The sequence below is a fragment of the Leuciscus leuciscus genome, assembly GCF_965113295.1.
Source record: "Leuciscus leuciscus genome assembly, chromosome: 1".
NCBI lineage: Eukaryota > Metazoa > Chordata > Actinopteri > Cypriniformes > Leuciscidae > Leuciscus > Leuciscus leuciscus.
In genome coordinates, this window is record NC_138725.1 from 24,416,695 (window position 1) to 24,437,552 (window position 20,858).

Genomic DNA, 20,858 nt, shown 5'->3' on the forward strand with positions numbered 1-20,858 from the left:
CCGACGACCTCGCACTTCTTTCCCACAGCCAGCAACAGATGCAAGAGAAGACCAATGTGTTGGCAGCTGCATCAGCACAAGTTGGACTCATTATCCACAAAAAGAAGACCAAGATCTTTAAAACCAACTCCAGCAACATCAACCCAATCACACTGAGCGGAAGTCCTCTGGAGGAAGTGCAGTCATTCACCTACCTGGGCAGCATCATCGACCAGCATGGAGGAACAGAAGCAGATGTCAAGGCAAGGATTGGTAAAACAAGAGGCGCTTTCATCCAGCTCAAGAACATCTGGGCTTCCAGAGAGCTGACCTTGACCACCAAGATCCGACTGTTCAACTCCAACGTGAAATCAGTACTGCTGTATGGCGCTGAAACCTGGAGGACAACCAAAGCCACCAACAGTAAAATCCAAACCTTCATCAACACCTGTCTCAGAAGGATTCTCCACATTCGTTGGCCTGAAACTATCAGTAACACCAATCTATGGGAAAGGACATGCCAACTCCCAGTGGAGGTAGAAATCTGGAGGAGAAGATGGGGTTGGATAGGGCACACCCTTCGCAAACCACCAACAAACATCACCAGGCAGGCTCTCAGGTGGAATCCTCAAGGCAAGCGGAAGCGAGGCCGCCCAAGAAACACATGGCGACGCGAACTCGACGCAGACATCACAAGGATGGGCTTCAACTGGAGTCAACTAGAAAAAATGGCCCAGGACAGAAATCTCTGGAGGTCTACTTTTGGCGGCCCATACCCCGGGAGGGGTGGAGGGCATAAGTAAGTAAGTTAGTTTTTTTTCCCTAGTTGGATAGGTCTCATGCATTTGCTAATATGACGTGTACGTGTAATACTGACGTTAACCGCTGTAACATGATGCTGACACTGATTTTTTAGCAACTTCAGCACTGGGTATATAGTCAAAGTTTAAAGTCTTTGATAAATGTGTTTAAAATCTATGTGGAGAGATTTGTCTCCATCTTAAAACAACTATAAAACAACATTGTCCAATGCATCTTCAAAAAACAGAATTAGTTATTATAAAATGTACAACATTACATTCATTTTATTTGTATTTGCAAAATGAAGCTGTGTATTTATTTCTGATTACCTGGAAAATTTGGCTTTATTGTTATTTTGTAAATGATCTTTGAAAAGTTTGAAAAAAACTGACCAGCCAATTATGGAAGTGTGTATTGATTGGTGTTTATATTTGTTCAAGCTTGACAAACTTATTGCCTTTCTGATAACTTTCTATGGCTGCGTTTACACTTGGCATTAACATGCGACCTGTATCTGGAAGTTGTCCACACACACACATTGAAAAGACAAGTGTAAACGCGCTTCTGATCGGAATGTTATCCGATCAGCATGTCCAGGTTCGGAGGTAGTCGAGGACGCACTGTGATCGGATCTCAGTGTAATGTAAACGCAATCCAGCCATCATGTCTGCATTCACAGTAAATCCCCGCCCAGTCTCCCCACGTGCTGTCAGAAACTAATGGCCAGATGCAGTTTAGACAAGAAATTCAACTTATTTGAACCTTACAATAAACGTTAATCTTTAATTGATACATTGAACATGATACTATGTGTCATTTTTCATTTTAATTGTGCAACATTATCTGAAAGAGGCGATTGCCTGTACAATCACAGCCAGTCATGAGATCTTAATGAAGTTTTAAATGTTGAATGTTTCCTTTGTTTCAGCATGTTTATCAATCTCCCATTTCTGTCAATATAGTCATTGCACGCTATAACCTTAAACCCAGATGACCGATGATGTGACTTGTTTAACATGATCAACCCAGTTATTTTTGTATGATCAACTCTGGAAGTATTCCTTCGTTCATAAAACTTAATTTGATCTAAGACTGGAGATTGCATAGAAAAGTAAAGTGAGTGAGTTAAAGATGTTTAATTTGTATCATCTTTACTCTTAATCTGGTGTCCTGCTACAGACCTAATTTAAATTTATGCAGGAAACAGAAATCCAGATAGAGAGGCTGCTTAATGTGAACAAATGTAAACACGCCATGCCTGACTGATATATAAATATGTATATGTAAATCTCTCTCTTTTTTAAAATATTAATATTTGTTGTTTTTCAGACCAGCTGCTATAGAAGAAAAACTGAAATCTGAGTGCAGTGACAAGCAAAGAATAGAGTAGTAAGTATTGTTTAATCTCATATCACCTCTGTTATAGAGATTTTTGAATCAGGCTTATTGAAAGGCAATTCGGTTAGTCTTGGTAGGAAAATGTTAGCAACATGTCCATTTCAGGTGTCTAATTTGTGCTCATTCATGTAAAAATCATGTAAAAATCTTGTTTAATTGTTTTTTTGGGACAGCTGCAAGTCACTTGTCCTGGCTTACAATATTTTTTGCACAACTTCTAATTTCCTTAAATCTTTTAACAGAGGTGAAGAGTGTATGTGTTTCTGTACATCACCTTTTTTTTTTTTTTTTGCTCTCAAAGTCAAAGGGGGCTGACTAAAACATTAATGCTAAAAATAAAGATTAGCATTTGTTGTACATTATAATTATTATTCTTGTTGGCTGGGTATACTTTTTCAGTTAAACAGTTAAATTGCCCTTTTTTGCTGTGATACAGTGACATACCATGAAGACTTCACAGTTGTGCAAGAGATGTTTTATTAACTCCTTTTCTGAATTACATTAACATTTTATATTGAATGTCTACTGTTAAAATATATGAACTAAGCATTACATGCCATGTTAAAGAATTCCATTTTTACCAGGTGAAAAAGACTTACTATTAAATGTATTAAATATGTACTTAAGTATGTTTTTAGTACAAAACAAATGTACTTTAATGCATTTATAATACATTTAACAGTACATCTTTTTCACCTTGTATGTACAACATAGGGAAATGTCAAAACATCATACTGTGTTGTAATAAAAAACGTCTAGGTTACGACCTCTGTTCCCTGAGAACAGGGAATGAGACACTGCATCGATGATGCTATGGGGAACACCCTCCATGTGAACCGGTGTTTGAAAAGCTGTAGAATCACGGCAATAGAATTTGACTGGCGACAGCCTGTGACACGACTAGTGCGACTCAGAAGTATTAAAGAGGCGCCTAGAGAACATCGTTCCCCAATAGCATCATCGAAGCAGTGCAAGTTCCCTTTTGAAAGGGAACAGTTACTTTTTTAACAGAGGTTAATTTTGTTTTAATATAAAAATAAACTCCTCATTTTCCCCTTTCACAGACACTGTGATCAAACAATTTCCAACACGTCTGAGGTGCGAGCACTGATTCGAAGGAAATGCAACAAGGCAAACTCAAAGACCAATCACTCCAATTCACTTGAAGGATGAAGATGGTTTGAGTTGTAACAGTACTGTAACTGTTTACAGCTTGTTACTGTGTGCACTTTATTGACTGTAGTTAGGTTTATTGACTTAAGTTAGTTTTTTTGTTGTTGTTTATAATACCTCTGCAGATCACTGTATTTTATGTTAATGTATATATATTTTTTTTTACAGTTTACATATGCTGCTGTACTGATGTACACTGGGTGTAGTACATTAAAGTTTACCAGCTTTCAAAGTGTGTGTGTGTTGTGTTTTATACAAATATTTTTTACTGTGTGTTTTACGGAATGATCATTTTTCACTGTATTTTTAATACATTAAAATATATTATTTTCATACTGAATGGTTTTATAAAAATGTATTTTTATTATACTAATAGTGTCTCTTATAGTGTTCTACTAATATATTATTAATAAGCTGATATTATATATAAAATATACTGGGAACACATTAATGTGAAGCTAAAAATATACTTCAGCTGTGTAGTTCTAAAACATATTTAAAGTGTATTAAAAATACAATTTAAAGAAGTGCTATTAAATTACACTAAATGTACTTAAAATAGTTCCATTTTAACACAATTAAGTATATTAAAATTAGGGCTGGGGGAATTAACGCGTTAATCTTTGCGATTAATTTGAGATGTTTAACACGTTAAAAAAAGAACGCAATTAAAGCAGCACTTTTTTTGTTTTTGTTTTTTTCGTTTTAATGATTTCCTGTTGCGGCTGCTATTGAAAAGGCCCAAAATATGCCGTCCCACCCCTCCGTATTCGGCGATCAGGTTTCATTCTCGCGCAGCTTTCTTGAGTGGGTCTTTTCCGCTCCGTGCGCCGCGCTCTCCGTTGTGTGTGCGCGTGTGTGTGTGTGTGCCGGCGCGCTGCGCTTTCTGCTCAATGTTCCGCTCCGTGTTTGCGCTGTGTGCTCTGCTCTGTCGTTAACGGCCCAAACGCATGAATCATGTACCGATCACGCACTGGAAAAGCAAAGTCCGCTCAAATAACGTGAAATTTCTCTGTAGTAGACTTCTGTTTGCAATAGCCCTACTGAGCTGGTATAGTCATGCTGGGCAACAATGTTAAAATGACCTGCTCTGATCACATGCTCTGGTAATAATAGCTTTGTAGGACTCTATTTTATTTGGATGAAACAAATTAGTTTCATTAGTCCATTAGTAAAAAAAAACAACAAAAAAAAACATCTGTTTAATTGATTATGTTGAGTGATTATTGAAAAAGAATAATATATTGATATATTGATGTTTAATATTATTTTAATATAGGGTTATTTTCTGTTCCTTTTTTTCCTGTGTTGTTTTAATTTAATTAGGTTATTCTAAGTTTAAATATTGATGATTACAAGCTTGGGGGAAATGCAATTAATTGCAATTAATTACAGCAAATTGTGCAATTAATTAGTTAATTTTTTTTAATCGATTCCCAGCCCTAATTAAAATATATTACTATTACCTTAAAATTGAACTTAAATACATATAAAAGTATACCAAGTATATTTGAAGTTGTTTCAAAATAACACATTTAATTCATACTCAATACAGTACACTTAAAATACATTAAATATATCAAAATAAGCGCAATTTAAATATATTTCCTTTTCACCTGGGAAGTGAAATAGGAATAGTATGTGGTACTGACAAATTATTAGTTAGTATAGTTAGTATTCACTTACACAAGAGTTCTAGTAACTAAAAAAGAACTGTAGAGAGTACTTGATAATTTACTATAAATAAAATATAATTGTTACCATTGTTGTGTTTTGCAGGCTGAATGTTGAAGTCTGTGTGACTCAAGTATGATCAATTGTAAGATTGTCACAAATATAGAGGGATTATATAAACCCAATTAAAAGTTTCACAAGATGTTTAGGACATAAGTGTTAGCAACACAATTATAAAAGAACATCAAATGACATGAAATATAGTTACACTGTTAACCCTTGCTGTAAAAAAAGCCGTAATTCAGACAGTATCATACCATTTTCCATTAAAACAGTAATATACCCTAGAAAACAAAAATAGCCTACAGGAATATACTGTAAATGAACAGTGCTCCAAATCGACACTCAGAGGCTGTTTTCCCAATCACACCCTATACCCTCATTCACTATTCCCTACATTAGTTCACTAATATAGTCCACTTGACAGAGTGAATGAAAAGAAGAGAGTGAATTGAGAAACTGATGAACACCTGATAAGCAGAATCACTGAAGGACAGAGAAAAAAGAACAGAAAAAAGAGAAACACAAGAACTACAACTGACTTCCAGTAACACTGAGTGTGAAACCAGTTTACAAACCAGTTTATGATTATTTCTTTCATACATGTACAAAAGTTATTGTTGAGAATTAACAGAGATTTAGTTAATAATAAAATTTGTTGTCACCATAATGGAGATCAGTATTTGCTTTAGTTGGTCTCTTGTCCCTTGACTTCTTACCTTGCATCTCTCTCTGACTGCTGTAACAGTGAGTTTATAAAACACATTTGATATGGCAGGAGAAAGTCAAGAGATAGTTGATCAGGTGTTTTTGTTCTTTTGTGATGATGTCACAATCATCTTGGACTATCTGATTTTCAGATTTTTCCTGTATATATTAATTGAAATTATGGGTATGTCATTTTTAGCATAAATCTGTGTATCTACAAAATGAAATCAATATTTCTATAATCAGGTCTTCTGAAAAATAACAATCATATAGTTCATTCAATTTTATTTTACTCCTACTTGGTTCAGACACACACAGATATCCACAATCAGCATATGAATCTCAACAATGGTGAAAAGTTTCATGTCGCAATGCATGCTGGGATCCAGGATAATATAAAACTCCCAGCATGCACTGCTGCATGAATAATAATAAAAAAAAAGAAATATTGCCACCATTGTTGAGATTAATGTGCTAAATTGTGCTATCTCTGTGTTTCTAAAATATAGTGTAGCTCTGTTTTTATTTTGGTTTATGCATGATGTGTTAAAAAAATGAGTCATAGTAATTTATTGCTATAGTTTCACAGTAGTGGTAATGTAACACTTTTGATCGAGGATAAAACTCTGAATGAATAAGAATTAATTCCTTAGTGAATGAACAGGCAATATGATGATTTTGTCATCATAAGCATTACAACCACAATCATTCATAAACTGTGTGTGCGCACAAATGTGACTTGCAAAAACACAGCTCAAGCAGCAAAAGAAAAATGAATGTTTTAGCATCAGCATCCCAACTAAAGCAAGCACTGATCTCTATAATGGTAACTTCAAACAAACATTTTCAATAACAATTTCTGTATGACAGAAACAAAGTCATACTGGTTAATAATAAGTGTAATAATGTGTAATGGCTGGAAGTCAGTCGTAGTTATTGTGTTTCTCTATTTTCTGTTCTTGTGTTTCTCTTTTCTTCAATGATTCTGCTTATTAACAGCAGGTGTTCATCACTAATGCTCAACAATCACTTACATATTCTCTTAATTATCTCACTGCAACACTGTCTCAATGTTACTTTTTACTCTTTGTAGTGTGGATTTCCCTGTGGGGTTGAAAGGGTTAACAGTGTAAGATAAAAAGACACACCCACAAAATGTATTTTAACAGTAATAAACTGTAAGTTATGAAACAGGTTTATACTGGCAACACTGTTGCCAGTAGTTTACTGTAAAATTTCGTTTTTTGGGTCACCATTGTGCAGAAGAGTAGAGCCTGTGCTTCAGTCCAGGAGAAGACCTACAAATATTGATGAAATGCTGCATGTTGCTTTATTTAACAGGCGGTGACTGTGTAGTTGCTGGTCCAGTGGAAATCTCTTTATTTACAAAAGTTTTGTTGTGGTTTCAAATGAAATAAGTTCACAGTAATACTTTGCTCACGTTATTAATGCATTATACATTTTAGTTTAATACATGTAAATGACAGTTGGTCAATTTAAGGTTTCTGCAAGTGAAATTAGTTAACTCGAGTTTTAGTGCATTTTACAGTAACATACTGTAGATTACAGTAAAGAACTGCACAATTAACAGTAAATTACTGGCAACAGTGTTGCCAGTATTTTACTGTAAAAAAAACCGGTAAGGTCTAACAGTGTATGTTATACGTCATTCATTCATATATATATATATATATATATATATATATATATATATTACTTATCTTCATTTGAGACCGAATAACTGATTTATTGTTGCAATCACTGCATCAATGGGAAGAGAATTACAATAGTATAAATTAAGTTCCAAGTGCCGAACCAAAGGGATCACTAATCGCCATAATGGTGACTAAAAACATTTTAGGAAAATCAACATCAATTTATGAAGTCAGCTTATGTGATGTTCTCTCCAATTTTTCAGTTGTATGAAAATTTCAACATTCAAGATGACTTTGGGAAATGAGTGAATGCAAACAGAGAAAAATAACTGCAGAAGTGGAGGAAATGAGTGAAAAGAAGTGGAGGAAGTGAGTGAAAAGAAAACCAATCAATTAATCTTAACTTGGGTTTTCTTAGTAAACAAAGCATAGTATGTGAATAGTGCAGATTACTAGATTTTTACAATTAAGTTAAGACATTAAGTAAAGTTAACTAAAAAGTGTTAGTTAGAATCACTGTTGGATTTTACAGTTAAGGCTGCCGTTATTCATGCGTGAATCCATAATGACTCCAGTCGTAGTTCAGGATAACTCTTCAGTGGTTCATGATTAGTTCATGCTTTCAATTATCATTAGTTCATTGTTTAATCCAGGTACATGATTATTCATATACCCTTATTGTAAAGTGTTATCCTTTTTTTCCTCACTTAATGCAAACAACACACTCTCCAGAATAAACTATTAGTCTTTATCAGAGAGTAGGGCTGTAGTCAAGATCGAGTCCAAGACCCGGACTAGTCAAGTCCAAGTAAAGACCGAGTCCAAAAAGGTTTGAGTCCGATTAAGACCGAGTTCAGGACAGGAAAAAAAAAGGCTGCTAAAATTTTTTATCATTATGTAATAATGAAATAATGAATGATTTTAATTTTATTTAAAATAATTAACTAATTCAAAGAAAAACAAAAAAATAATTATATAGGCCTAAAGGAGCACACACATTCGTTTCGACTTTCTGATCAGCCTCACATTCTGTTCCTGTCAATCATACACGCAATGTCAACCAATTAAACTGCATGAGAGAGGGCCGAGCCAACTCTCTCACACACACACACACACACACACACACACACACACACACACACACACACACACACACACACTATGTGGATAAACCGCGGATCGGGCGAATGACGTGACGAAAAATTATATTTTAATTAAATTCGGGCGGGTAGAGGTTGAACCAATCAAATGAAAAAAAAGTTTGCCACTAAGCAAACCTGCAAGCTATGAGCCCAGCTGTCTGTACTACTGGAGGAGGCCTAAACGTCTCGTAGATGAGACTACCTGGGTTATTTTGTTTCGATATTAGCTATATTTTAAAACAGCCAGTCTGGAGCCTACCACTCATGGAATAGGCATTTAAAAGAGAGGCAGATTATGGAGTGATATGACTCAGAAATTACACCGCGCAATGTTCAGATGTCATTCAGCGAGATGTTCAGAAGAACGCAAGAGCTAAACTTCTACAAGCTCAATAACATCCACATAAATTTTTTTTTTAAAAAGTAAGAAAAAAAGTTGGAAAACTTTGCCCATTAATTAGATGTGCAAGGCAAGCAGGCAAGTTTTCGGGTTGTTATGGACTATTAAAAATGTGAATATTCACGTTGCACTAGCGGTGGACTTTCAGCAAGTTTATTTAAACATTTATTTTTTAAAGAGCCGTTTGTGAGTCAAAAGAGCCGGCTCTTTTCAGTGAGCTGAGTCAAATGACGAAAAAGAGCCGAAATGCCCATCACTAGTTATTAGGTGGCCAGAGTTTCACTTTCCCTCCAATATTATTATGTTCCCAGTAAGCACACATACGTTGTGGCAACATATGTGTGCTTACTGGGAACATAATAAAGACTACTGAGAACAGGCGCGCTCAACTCCCAAATCGTTTATGGGTGCGAGTAATAAAGAAGTTATCAAAAATAAAGATGAAAAACCGCACTCTCAAAGTATAATTTAACATAATAAAAACACCTGGACTCGGTCGAGACCAAAAGCCATATTTGGCAAGACCAGTGGCCGAGACCGAGACAAGTCCGAGTCCGAATACCAGCGAGTCCGAGACAAGTCCGAGTCAAGTCCGAGACCATAGAAAAACGGACTCGAGTCCAAGACCGGACTCGAGTACTACAGCCCTTTCAGAGAGCTGTTCAAATCACTGACACACTCTTAATATGAAGATAATTCTTCATCATCAGATGTTTGAGTGACACTATGTCCAGTATCAGGAATAATACAGTATGATCTGTGTGTATCAATACACAACTCTGAGATCACAACGTGAATGTGTGCAAGAATAAACTGAGCATGTTCAAATGAACTCTTTCCAGACTAATTCCACTAAATGTCTTTAGAGAAAATACAGATTTCTTTACCTGTGAGAAGTGAAGAGAGAATGATCAGTCCCAGCAGACACAGATCACACTTATCAGCCATTTTGTGTTTCTGTCAGTCTTCCTCTTCATTATATATAGTTACAGCTCCTCCTTTAAACATCATCAGCTCCTCCTCTGGTTGTGTAACTTTCTCTGTTCTCATCAACCGAGTGATTAAATTCTGCTAGAGTTGCTGTTTAGTGACACGATGCCACAATGAAGTGTTGCTTTAAGTGTGTGTGAAACGTGTGAGAAGTGCATATACTGTGAACACACTGTCTCAACACATATGATCTGAACAGTTTATTGGCTACTTTTGCACACGAGAGAATTACTGTTAGATTCACTTCTTTCTTTTAGCAGTTTCCCGCATGCCGTTAAAATCTAGAAATAAAATAATTACATTATTAGTAATAAAATTAGTTTGCTACTGAAAAGGTTTCCACTATTATTATTATTATTATTATTATTACTGTTTTTAAGGTATTTTGAAATGATTAACGTCAGCTCCAGTTTGGTGAAACAAAGTATTTGCACACACTTCATGAGCGTCTGTAAAGCAGATATTAAATGTCTTCAGGAAGAGTTTCTACACATGGATTATAATGTTCTGCTTTACTCTCTCCAGCCCTGAGAAAATAGATCAGATCCAGACTCCTTTATTAAAGGATAATTCCGGTATTTAGCACTTTGAGTCTCTTTTCTGGTTTGTTTTGGATGAACTAGAGTGGTGGACACAGAAATTTTGACGATGGGTCCTGTCTCGACTTTTTGACTCGTTTAGAATCGCCTTTGACCGCTTCAGAGTGGCTGTCTATGGGCATGCACAAACATGTCCTTAAAACAACCCTTAACGTTCGTTTTCAAAACCGTGCAACTCACCGAGTGGTTAATGGTGTTCGTTGTCGTATAATTTTGTCCATTACTGCTGTCCATAATTTCGTCGCACGCACACTCGCTCACTGTTTATCCAGCACCGGCTTTGGAATGAACGATGTCCACAGACAAGGTAGAGTATGTTGCATGATTTCATGAAAGTATGATGTATTGCGACATCAGAAACGAAGAAAAACTAAATAATGACTATTGTAACACTTGAAATAAAGCAAGTCAAATTTGTAGTTTTCTTATGTCTCATCCGAACTACAGAAACGCGACCCGGTTTGGCAAACTTGCATAGTGTGGTTATAGCAGATATAGGGACGCAAAGTGAATCCAGAAGTGCCTTTCACCCTGTTAAGACTTGATAAACCACTGATACGATTTTGGAAACATTATTTTAAGGTAAAAAAATGTTCCTTAGTGTTGCTTTAATGTTTAAAGTGATCTGACCTGTTTGACGGTAAAGGTTTTGCTTCCTCTGCCTGATGCTCACATAAAGCGTCTCATTCCCCTTCTGCAGCCCCTGATGACTGCCTGCGTTCTCCTCACTTGTTGCTAAATTATTGATAAGATATGCTTTTAACAATAGAAATAACAATGTACATCTATGATTACGTAAGAGGTATAAGGATGAAGCTTAAATTCAAGTATAAACAGAAAAATAATACATAAAAAATGAAAAAAAAAAACAATGTTTTTTTTAAACAATAAGTATAGTGCTGAGATGATCTAAAACATGACCACATGTATCAGCTCACTGCTTGATTTCATTGATCCAGCCTTGAAGCTCATCATCTGTTACTGCCATCTGTCTTCATTGCATGAAGGTTTAAAGACTCCACCTGAAGTTTTGCTTTTGTCTAATGAATAACAAAACACCATTAAGTGCATTTATTAAAACATAAAAAGTACTGACAGATGCATATATGATTAATGAACATGGGCAAGGAAAACAGCATAAACCAATTTTATAAGTAATAATTCACAGTTTTGACTTTCTAGTGTTTGTTCTATACCACTTAGCTACTTGTTTGCACTACAAACTGCGATAGGCATAATTAAACACTTAAAAAAATAGCTTTCACCTGTAAAAGAGAAGGGCAATTTAGAAATATACCTTCATTAATCATCGGGACAGCACTTTCCCATGCCATGGCCTGGATAGTAATCATGTCTGTTCTTACTAAACAATACATGGAAAAAAAATCAATAGTGTTAAAAAATCAATTAATGTAACTTTTTTCATGTTTGATTTATTTAGAATGCAAATATGAAAATGGTCTTGGACTTGGACTAACACCTCTGGCCATGGATACAGGATCAGGCAAAAGTATGTAATGTATTTTGTGTGTACCTTTAACTTATATTTGGTAACTTTGTATTGTACTGTATGTTTGCAGCACACACTTACCTCTTTTGGTCGTGTATTTGCTGCATATAGCGGTTCTTGACAAGAGGCTGTTTACACAGCAAACTCCCCAGTGTTAAATGAACACTGCTCAGTGTTTATATAATCCACACTCAGAGTGTTATAAGTGACACTGAAGCAGTGTTGAAGTTAATGAGATAATTCAGTGATTGATTGAGTGATGATTGAGCATTATTGAAGACAAGCATGTTAAAAAGCAGAATCACAGAAGGAGAAAAATCACTAATTTTAAGTGACCATTATGGTGATCGGTATTTATGGGTTAGTTGGGCTCTTGACCCTTACATTTTTTACTTTAGATTTAGTTTGGCTGCTGTAACTGAGTTATAACTGCCATTTTCAAAATGTGTGTGTGTGTGTGTGGTTTCACAGTGCTTCAGTTATTGAGGCCCTATGCATTTTTAAAAGAAACTGTGAACATCTTCTGCTTCTGAGAGAGAAAATGTGTGAAACACTGGGTGGGGTCTCAACAACTACAATGGAAAACTTATCAGGAAGAAAAATAGATAGTTCAATATGTGCTTATGCAAGCTTATGTTAACTCAGGACCAGTATGAGTATGAGGGAATGGCTGAACTATAATGACAGCCCATAGTCTTAAAGACGGCCTAGAACGAGAGGGGTATAAAAGGCTTTGTGTGTGGTTTCTCAGGCCGCATTTCGGGTGAAGACTTATACACATTTATGTTATTTTTGCCTTTGGATTCGTTTTTTGCCTTTGTATTATTCTGAATCTTTTTAAATAAAACAAAATCATATTGTGGTGATTCGTAAAACTTTTTAAACAAGTCTCAGAGTGATTTTTCCCTAGCAGTATGTCATGATTATTATAGTGAAATATTAATATTAGCAAACACCCAGTGCATCTGAATCCTAGATTGAGCTGGTTAGAGGCTTCGCCGAGGACCCTGAATCAACATCTATCATCTTTAATCAACTGGTAAGGGCAATATCTGATTATAACAGCAGATTATGGGAATGTTTTAGAATGATTTAGAGGTTACAGCGGTATAAAAATACAACAATATAGTACGATTTAATCCATTTGTCTACTTTCAAAAAATAATATCGTTAGGGTGTGATCCCTACGCGATACCTGATGCGTACTTCCAGCCTCTGTCCGCTGCTACCGAACTACCAATCCTGGCATTCAATGATATTATATGTTGTGGTTTTTGTGTGCAGTTTGTTTTTATAATTTCACCGGAACGAATAGAGAGTCTCTCCACATTGAAGCGCCGAGTGAAGACTGTGCGCGAGCCACAAACAAACACATTTCAGCGCTAGATCGCCTCTTATTTAACAAACGAACGAAATGAATGCTCTGCTAGTTAACTGGAGATGTTTTGTTTATTTGTATTGGTACATTCGTGCCGCGAGATGTTTCAAAAGTGGTGGGGACATGTCCCACCCGTCCCGTCCCGTCCGTCCCACCCGCCCCACCTGCAAATTACGGCGTCTTTTTTCGTCCTGAGGTAGCCTGTAAAAGGATATTTTGGGGTGTCCTTTTTTGTTGTTGCACCCCATCGCACAACATATTGAAGGCATAGCTAGCTAGTTCCTTTGCGACTGACGTGAATCAGGTACTCAAGATGGCAGCAGACAAGTTTTAGAAGTGAGTGACATCAGTGAGGAGACGTTGGTGGCATCATCTGATATTCATCTATATATTATATTTGGTTCTATAATTTTAAAAATAAAACTTTTTTTATTACTGACTGTTTTTTTTTATTTATTTATTTTTTATTTAGGCCTGTTTTACGCTGTACAATTCTGTTTGGATGGTGAAAGATTGCTCTTGTTGCTTTTGTAGCTGCCAACATGAACGTGGGAAAATCTAGATATTGCTTTGAGTTACAGGAGTTGTTTCTGTGTCTGAGCTAAAAACCCTTTGTGTTATGTACAGTGTAAAAACCATGTACTTTTCATTTAAACAACTCCTCTGTGAAGACTTCCTGTAAGACGTTCAGTTAGAGCGCAACATGGAATCAGGGGCCTTCAGAAATATTAATAACACATCTGGACCTCAAACACAGAGTCACAGCGAGGATGAAGAAAAAGCTCAAATGGTGTTTGAAGAGATGAGAAATTTTACAATTTCATTAATTATGTGATAAATGTGTCTACAGTTTTGCATTTACATGAAATGTATTATCAGAATAATGTTCCTGTTGTCAAGTCAAGTCAGCTTTATTTCTCTAGCGCTTTTTTACAACACATATTGTTTCAAAGCAGCTTTACAATGATAACATGAAAATAATGCAACAAAGTTTGTTTCAAGAAGAAAACAGCGTCACAGTCCAGCTTAAGTAAATTCAGTGATGGTTAATTTTAGTTGTAAAAAATATTTAGTTCACATATATATATATATAGATATATATATAGATATATATATATAGAACTCAGTTCAGTTCTCATATAATGGTGTCAATTCAGGCAGATCAATAATATTGTTGAATATTATATTAAATGTCCCCGACTAAGCAAGCCAAAAGATGGTATGCTCCAATTAGTAAGCTGGAAAATGTGTGTATTTCAGGCAGCCGCCACTAGTGGAAGAGAGCACTGAAGGATGGATCTTGGCTTTAGAGTGATGATGTTGAACAAGGTTATTGTAGCAGTGTTTGAGTGCAGTGAAACTCCAGCCTCAATTGTTGAAGAGGAGAGTTGGTGCTGTTTTGGTACCTAGCAGATCTTTTTGTCACGGATTGCTCTGAGACTTAATCAGTCAAGCACTTGTAAACAATCCACAAAAACAAGAGACAAGGGAGAGTGCTCAGACATATCAGCTGTGTCCCAATGTGAAGGCTGCATCCTCCGAAGGCCGCATTTGAAGGCCGATTGCGTCACAGCGGCGCGATGAAGGCTGTCCCAATTCAGTTCTGCATCCTTCGAAGGCCGTATTCGAAGGCCAGTTGCGTCATCGCGGCGTGACGAAGGCTAAAAGCGACACCAAATGCACCCTTCTTTCCCCGTGAAAGGAATGATACAGAAAAGGATCCTTAGTGGCCTATCCTACCCCATAAGTCATTGCGCGCCGGTGACGACAGCATTTTCATTTGAAAAAATTACGTCCAAGAGTTCCGTGGTGGAGGGAAAATTCACTTTTAAATGTAAGTATTATGTTTTCATTTACTTAAATAGCTTGCGAAACCACAGTCAAAAGCCACAAGTTTTTATTTCTAATAAACTTCATCTTAACTCCTTTGTTACCATTGGGTGGCTTCATTTGTCAGGTGGTTAGACGCAAAACTTGTGCTAATTACTTTAATCATTTTCAGGGAGCAAGGAGCAGACCGCTCAATTTATTAAATTGATATGCAAATGACCATTTATTTACCAGGGCAAAAAACTCCTCCAGCATGGCTTGCAGGTAAGACAACACATAGTTGTAAAATTTGAAGTAGTCTGTCTCACTTGTGTATTATAATAAATATCACTCACCCTAGAAAACCCACAACAATAAGAAAAGCAGTAGATGATGCAATGGGTTTCACTTTTATGTGTTTTTGTAGTGTTGTCATGCAAGTTATGTCTACAAAGGTTTTAACTACATTTGAGTATCCAGAAATATGATTTCTAAACTATTTTGAATGCATGTCCTGATGTGTCATTTTTCAGTGTTAACAATTGCACTAATGTTAATATTTCACTTCCACCCCTGTGTTATAATTTTTCAGAAGTACCCTTTTCTGCTTTTTTAGAGCAATTCTGGAGAAAATGAGTCTGCAGGGGAAGGTAACCCCCATGCAGGCAAAAAAAAAAAAAATGGGACAACTTAAAAACAAAATATAAAGTAAGAAAGTTAATACACACATCTTTGCTGAAATGTATTGTGCTGAAATGTTGGGTGGGAAACCCACTGCTGAAACGTGGCCCTGGTTTGACCTCATGGATGAGGTGTTGGGACAGAGGCATTCTACCAATCCCCCTGTCCTCATCGCCTCAATCCCTGAGGACACACCAGGGTCAAGTTCACCCGCACCCGCACCCGCACCACCACCAGCAGGAGCACCAGCACGGAGAAAGCGGGACTATGAGGAGGAGATGCTGAACCTCATTAGAGAGCACATGGCACTGCAAAGGGAGGCAGAAGAGAGGAGAGGAGAGGATGGACAGGCTGTTTGCTCTTCTTGAGCGAATGGTGGAAATGTATATATATATATATATATATATATATATATATATATATATATATTAGTGGTGGGCCGTTATCGGCGTTAACGTGCTGCGTTAACGCGAGACTCTTATCGCGCGATAAAAAAAATATCGCCGTTAATCTATTCTCCAAGTTGGGTTGGGAGATGGCTCTATACTACACAAGCTATGATGACGCAATCTACCCGCGGCCGCGAGGTAAACCCGGCTGCAACGCATATTCGTCGTCATCTTAAGTAAACACGGCTGAAAGTGAAAGCTGGTGAAAAAGATCGGTGCAACATCCATTATTTGGACTTGGTTCGGGTTTAAGCCGTCAGACGAGCAGCAGCAAACTATATACAGAGTGTGTGGGGTAACAGTTCGGTAAGTTAACACACGACTAATCCGTTCGACCACCTCAAATTCAAAACGAAACATGATATCACTGAATACCAGCGCGCGTGTATTATTCCCATTCCAATATATCTTAGTGGTGTAGCACATAATCTCGATTTTAAGAATCGTTGTTGTGTTTCTTTTTAACTGAAAAGACATCAGTTAGACAATATTCTAATTTTAAATTTGGGGTTTCATAAGCTCCAAGCCATAATAAACATTAGACCTACTTAAGTCTCTGCAGCTAGTGTACTTAAATTTTATTTATCTGCAAAATTATGTTGTATACTTACAGTTTTGCACAATATATGTTCTCAAAACTACATACACCCTTTAAAAAAAAAAACATTTAGCAGTTGTTTAGCATGGGTCTGTGTAATCTGTTCTGAAATGGTTTTATTATAATATACTGTATATCGTTATCGCAAGAGGCTGCAATGTATATCACAATATAGATTTTAGGCCATATCGCCCATCCCTAATTGATAGCCTATATATAGTAGTTGATAATAACATAGGGCTACCTAATGTTGCCTATGGACGGTAACAGTACAGTAGTAACCTTTTACAGTCAATGAGTAGAACAGCTTTCTCAAGCAGTTTGTGATGCATTTTGGAAACAGGAGATGAGCCCCAGTGCTGCGTTCCAGTCCAAAATTGTCATGCCCTTCACTCGCTAACTTCCCTTCCTCTCGTTCACTCGGATGTACGTCATTGCGAGTGCCCACTACTGGCGAAAACTGCAATGGGCTGAACTGGAACGTCCTAAGCCCTTGATCACTTGGAATCAGCTGTGGAGTTGATTTATTATTTACATTTTTTTCCCTTTAATAATTTGTTTAATGCAGCATCCAAATGTTTATAGGTGTGTTTGGGTTGTTTTAAATTTAAAACATTATAATTAATATATCATAGAGTTGTCTGTGTGGTGGTGATTAGACGAGATATGTGGTGACGTCACAATCGTACTGCATTGTGGGACATATAGGTGCCTGAAGTGTACATTTGAAGCAGACTCGCTCCCTCTGTCAAAATCGAGGGAACGAGGGTCTGTCCATATAAACTTCCCTCGTCCACTTCACGAAGTGGAACGCACTTCAAAATGGCGGCAGGGATTCCCCCAAGGGGAAGTGCTTAGGGAAGTTCGCAAGTGCGTGTCTAAAAGTGGACTGGAACGCAGCACTGGTCTAATGCGCCACCTGGCTTGAGAAACCCGTTCTCAAAGACTTACTTTTATAGTCATTATTTGGGTAGCACACATATTCTGAATGTCTTCGGCAGAATTCAAATGAGCCATTTTAATCTAGATTAATCTAGATTAATTTCAAAATTAATCTAGATTAATCTAGATTAAAAAAATTAATCTATGCCCACCTCTAATATATATATATATATATATATATATATATATATATATATATATATATATATATATATATATATATATATATATATATATATATATATATATATATATATATATATATATATATATAAAAGAGGAAACTTTCGTTCTGTACAGTTTATTTTTGTAATTTAAATTAAATGAGGTAATATATATATATATATATTTCAAAGAGGAAACTTAAGTTTTGTACAGTTTATTTTTGTAATCTAAGTTATATTAAATGAGGTTTTTTATTTATTTTTAAATGGCAAAACAAACTTGTGTACAGTTTATTTAAAATGCATAATAAACATTATTTTTGTTCCATTTCTGTGCATTGTTTATTTTTTTAAAGAATTTGATGTGTTGGGATATGAAATAAAAAGGAATGGTTCTTGACATTGGTTTTTTTTTTTATGACAGGTGCAATTTGAAAACAAACAATATTTTGTATTAACAATTGGGGAAAATAAATAAATAATTATATAGATAAATAACGTTTTATAAATAATCATTTACAACATAACTTATATATCATCTGACAACATAATTTAAATGAACAGTACATAAAACAAGATTTCAGCTGAGCTGGGAGACCCTGGTGATGCTGCTGGACCCCGGTGGGCTCCACAATAGAGACCCTGGTAATGCCTCTCTGCCGGTGGGTGGGACATCATCTAGGATGGTTTCCAGAGTGTTTGACTGCATAATTTCCACTGTCCACTGCATTGTCTAACAACAGGTTTGCAGGGCTGACTCAATCGACGGCTGCCATATCACTGAGATCATTTCAAAAAGAGGGAAGAATCAAATAAATTAACTCGCATCCTCAAATCAAAGCATCAAAATTTTCAACATGTAAACCCATTCTATGGACATTAATTTTTGGTTTTGGCCATTATAGCTTTAAAGTTCTCTGACTTGCCTGTTACAAATAATCAGAGATGTATAGTAACGAAGTAGAACTACTTCACTACTGTACTTAAGTACTAAAAGGCTGTATCTGTACTTTACTAGAGTATTATTTTTTTTTCTCCTACTTCCACTTTTACTTCAGTACATATTTTCGATGAGTTTAATACTTTTACTCCGATAAATTTTTTATGTGCTGCATAGTTACTCGTTACAATTATAAAAAATGTACGAATCATTCCAAACCCACATTATCACTGCCAGAGCTGTAGATGGCTCTGTCACCAGGTTTGATGAAGCTGGCCCAGCGAATCAAGCGATCAAGAAGACCGCGCGTGCTCCCGTTCTGCCTTTCGCTCTGCTGCCTGCCTCCATTGAGAACACTTGAGCTTTGTTAATTTGTTTCGAGATGGAAGAACCAGAAACACCACCTTCAACTTTGAGTGATCGTGGCGGTGAGGAAGGAGACCAGAGTCCATGTTTTGATTTGTCGGAGTGAAAGACAATTCATATGTGATGCGATCTGGGAAAACCCACCACATGGTGAAATTTTTACCTATTACAGGTTTTGATATCCTATGGAAGCTGGTATCAAGCCCTTTCCAAATCTGTTTTTATTTTTATCATAGCTTGTTGGTAGCAAAAGTTATGTGTATCTTAAGTCGGCCGATCGCTATGATTTTCTGGAACGGAATTTTGAGAAAAACGTACTCGGTTACTAACGTAACCTCGGTTCTCTCTAGAAGAGGGAACGAGTACTTGCGTAAGTATCTTACGCTAGGGGAAAACCTCTTTTCCTCGAGATATTGAAGCCAAAAATTATCCTTAATTTTGCAATAATGTAAAACGCATTGCAGCAGCATGCAGACATGGGCGAGACAGCTCGCGCGCCCATAGGCTGCTCTGCAGCAACTGCACCAGCCTATCGACAGAGGCCCCTCATGACGTCAGAACCAATGAGGGTGCTTCGCGCCCATTACGTCATGTCCCGCCGAAAGCGGGTGGGGCTAGGGCTATAAATACGGCCCAGAGAGGCTGGTTTGGTCAGTTTTTCATCGCAGAAGCGAATCAGAACATGACGCATGCACGGCAAGATACGCAAGTACTCGTTCCCTCTTCTAGAGAGAACCGAGGTTACGTTAGTAACCGAGTACGTTCTCTTACGAGAGGTTCTCTCGTACTTGCGTAAGTATCTTACGCTAGGGGAACACAGTGTAAAACGCCGTGCGTGCTTGAGACATAACACTAAAGTCCCAAGGGCAGGTGCCCGGGGCTCATACAGTGCCTAATCACAAGGGACTCACAGAGAATCCGGGAAGAGGGGCTAGAATAGCATCATTCCTGTAATATAGAGCTCTGATAAGAGCATATTATATCAAGTGTTCCACACAGCCAGGGCGAACACGGCCTGGACTGATAAATATGGGGGACTTACGCACTGCCCGCAGAAGTACACATACGATCAGTGATCGACGCTCTAGCGGTTTCAGCATCCTGAGCCGAAAGGATCGGGCGGGCAATACTGAAAATTTAAACCGAGAGCAACCTAGCTTGCAAAGCGGGAACCTCGAGGTTATAAAACCTTATAAATGTAGACGGGAGGCCCAGCCTGACGCCATACAGATATCTTGCAAGGCAATCCCACTGGACCAAGCCCACGACGAGGCCATGCCTCTTGTGGAGTGCGCTTTGACACCTATCGGGCATTGCAGGCCCTTGGATGTTTAAGCTAGCGCTATAGCATCAACTATCCATCTGGATAGACTCTGTTTTGACGCAGCTAGTCCCTTAGAACGTCCGCTGAACAAAACAAAGAGCTGCTCCGTCTGTCTGAA

General features: G+C 37.1%; 1 protein-coding gene and 2 long non-coding RNA genes across 14 annotated transcripts in view; 1 reads left to right on the forward strand and 2 right to left on the reverse strand.

The window, feature by feature from the left end:
• Nucleotides 1–10,103, reverse strand: part of LOC309499733 (uncharacterized protein) — a 46,580-nt gene extending 36,477 nt beyond the window's left edge. For 6 of the 12 annotated variants that reach the window (XM_082171170.1, XM_082171166.1, XM_082171161.1 and 3 more), the window contains exon 1: nucleotides 9,878–10,102. In XM_082171170.1, the coding sequence (XP_082027296.1) occupies nucleotides 9,878–9,938 (61 nt within the window). In that variant the 5' untranslated portion in view covers nucleotides 9,939–10,102. Of the gene's footprint in view, nucleotides 1–9,877 lie in introns of all 12 variants that reach the window. The other 6 variants (XM_082171162.1, XM_082171169.1, XM_082171168.1 and 3 more) reach the window with 2 other exon arrangements.
• LOC309503306 overlaps nucleotides 1–20,858 on the reverse strand; it is a 131,345-nt gene that overhangs the window by 42,051 nt on the left and 68,436 nt on the right. The gene's annotated exons all lie outside the window — the stretch shown is intronic.
• On the forward strand, nucleotides 4,531–9,822 carry LOC309503895. The gene is made up of 2 exons (XR_014207923.1): nucleotides 4,531–5,288; nucleotides 7,447–9,822. It is a non-coding gene; the product is annotated as an uncharacterized lncRNA (long non-coding RNA).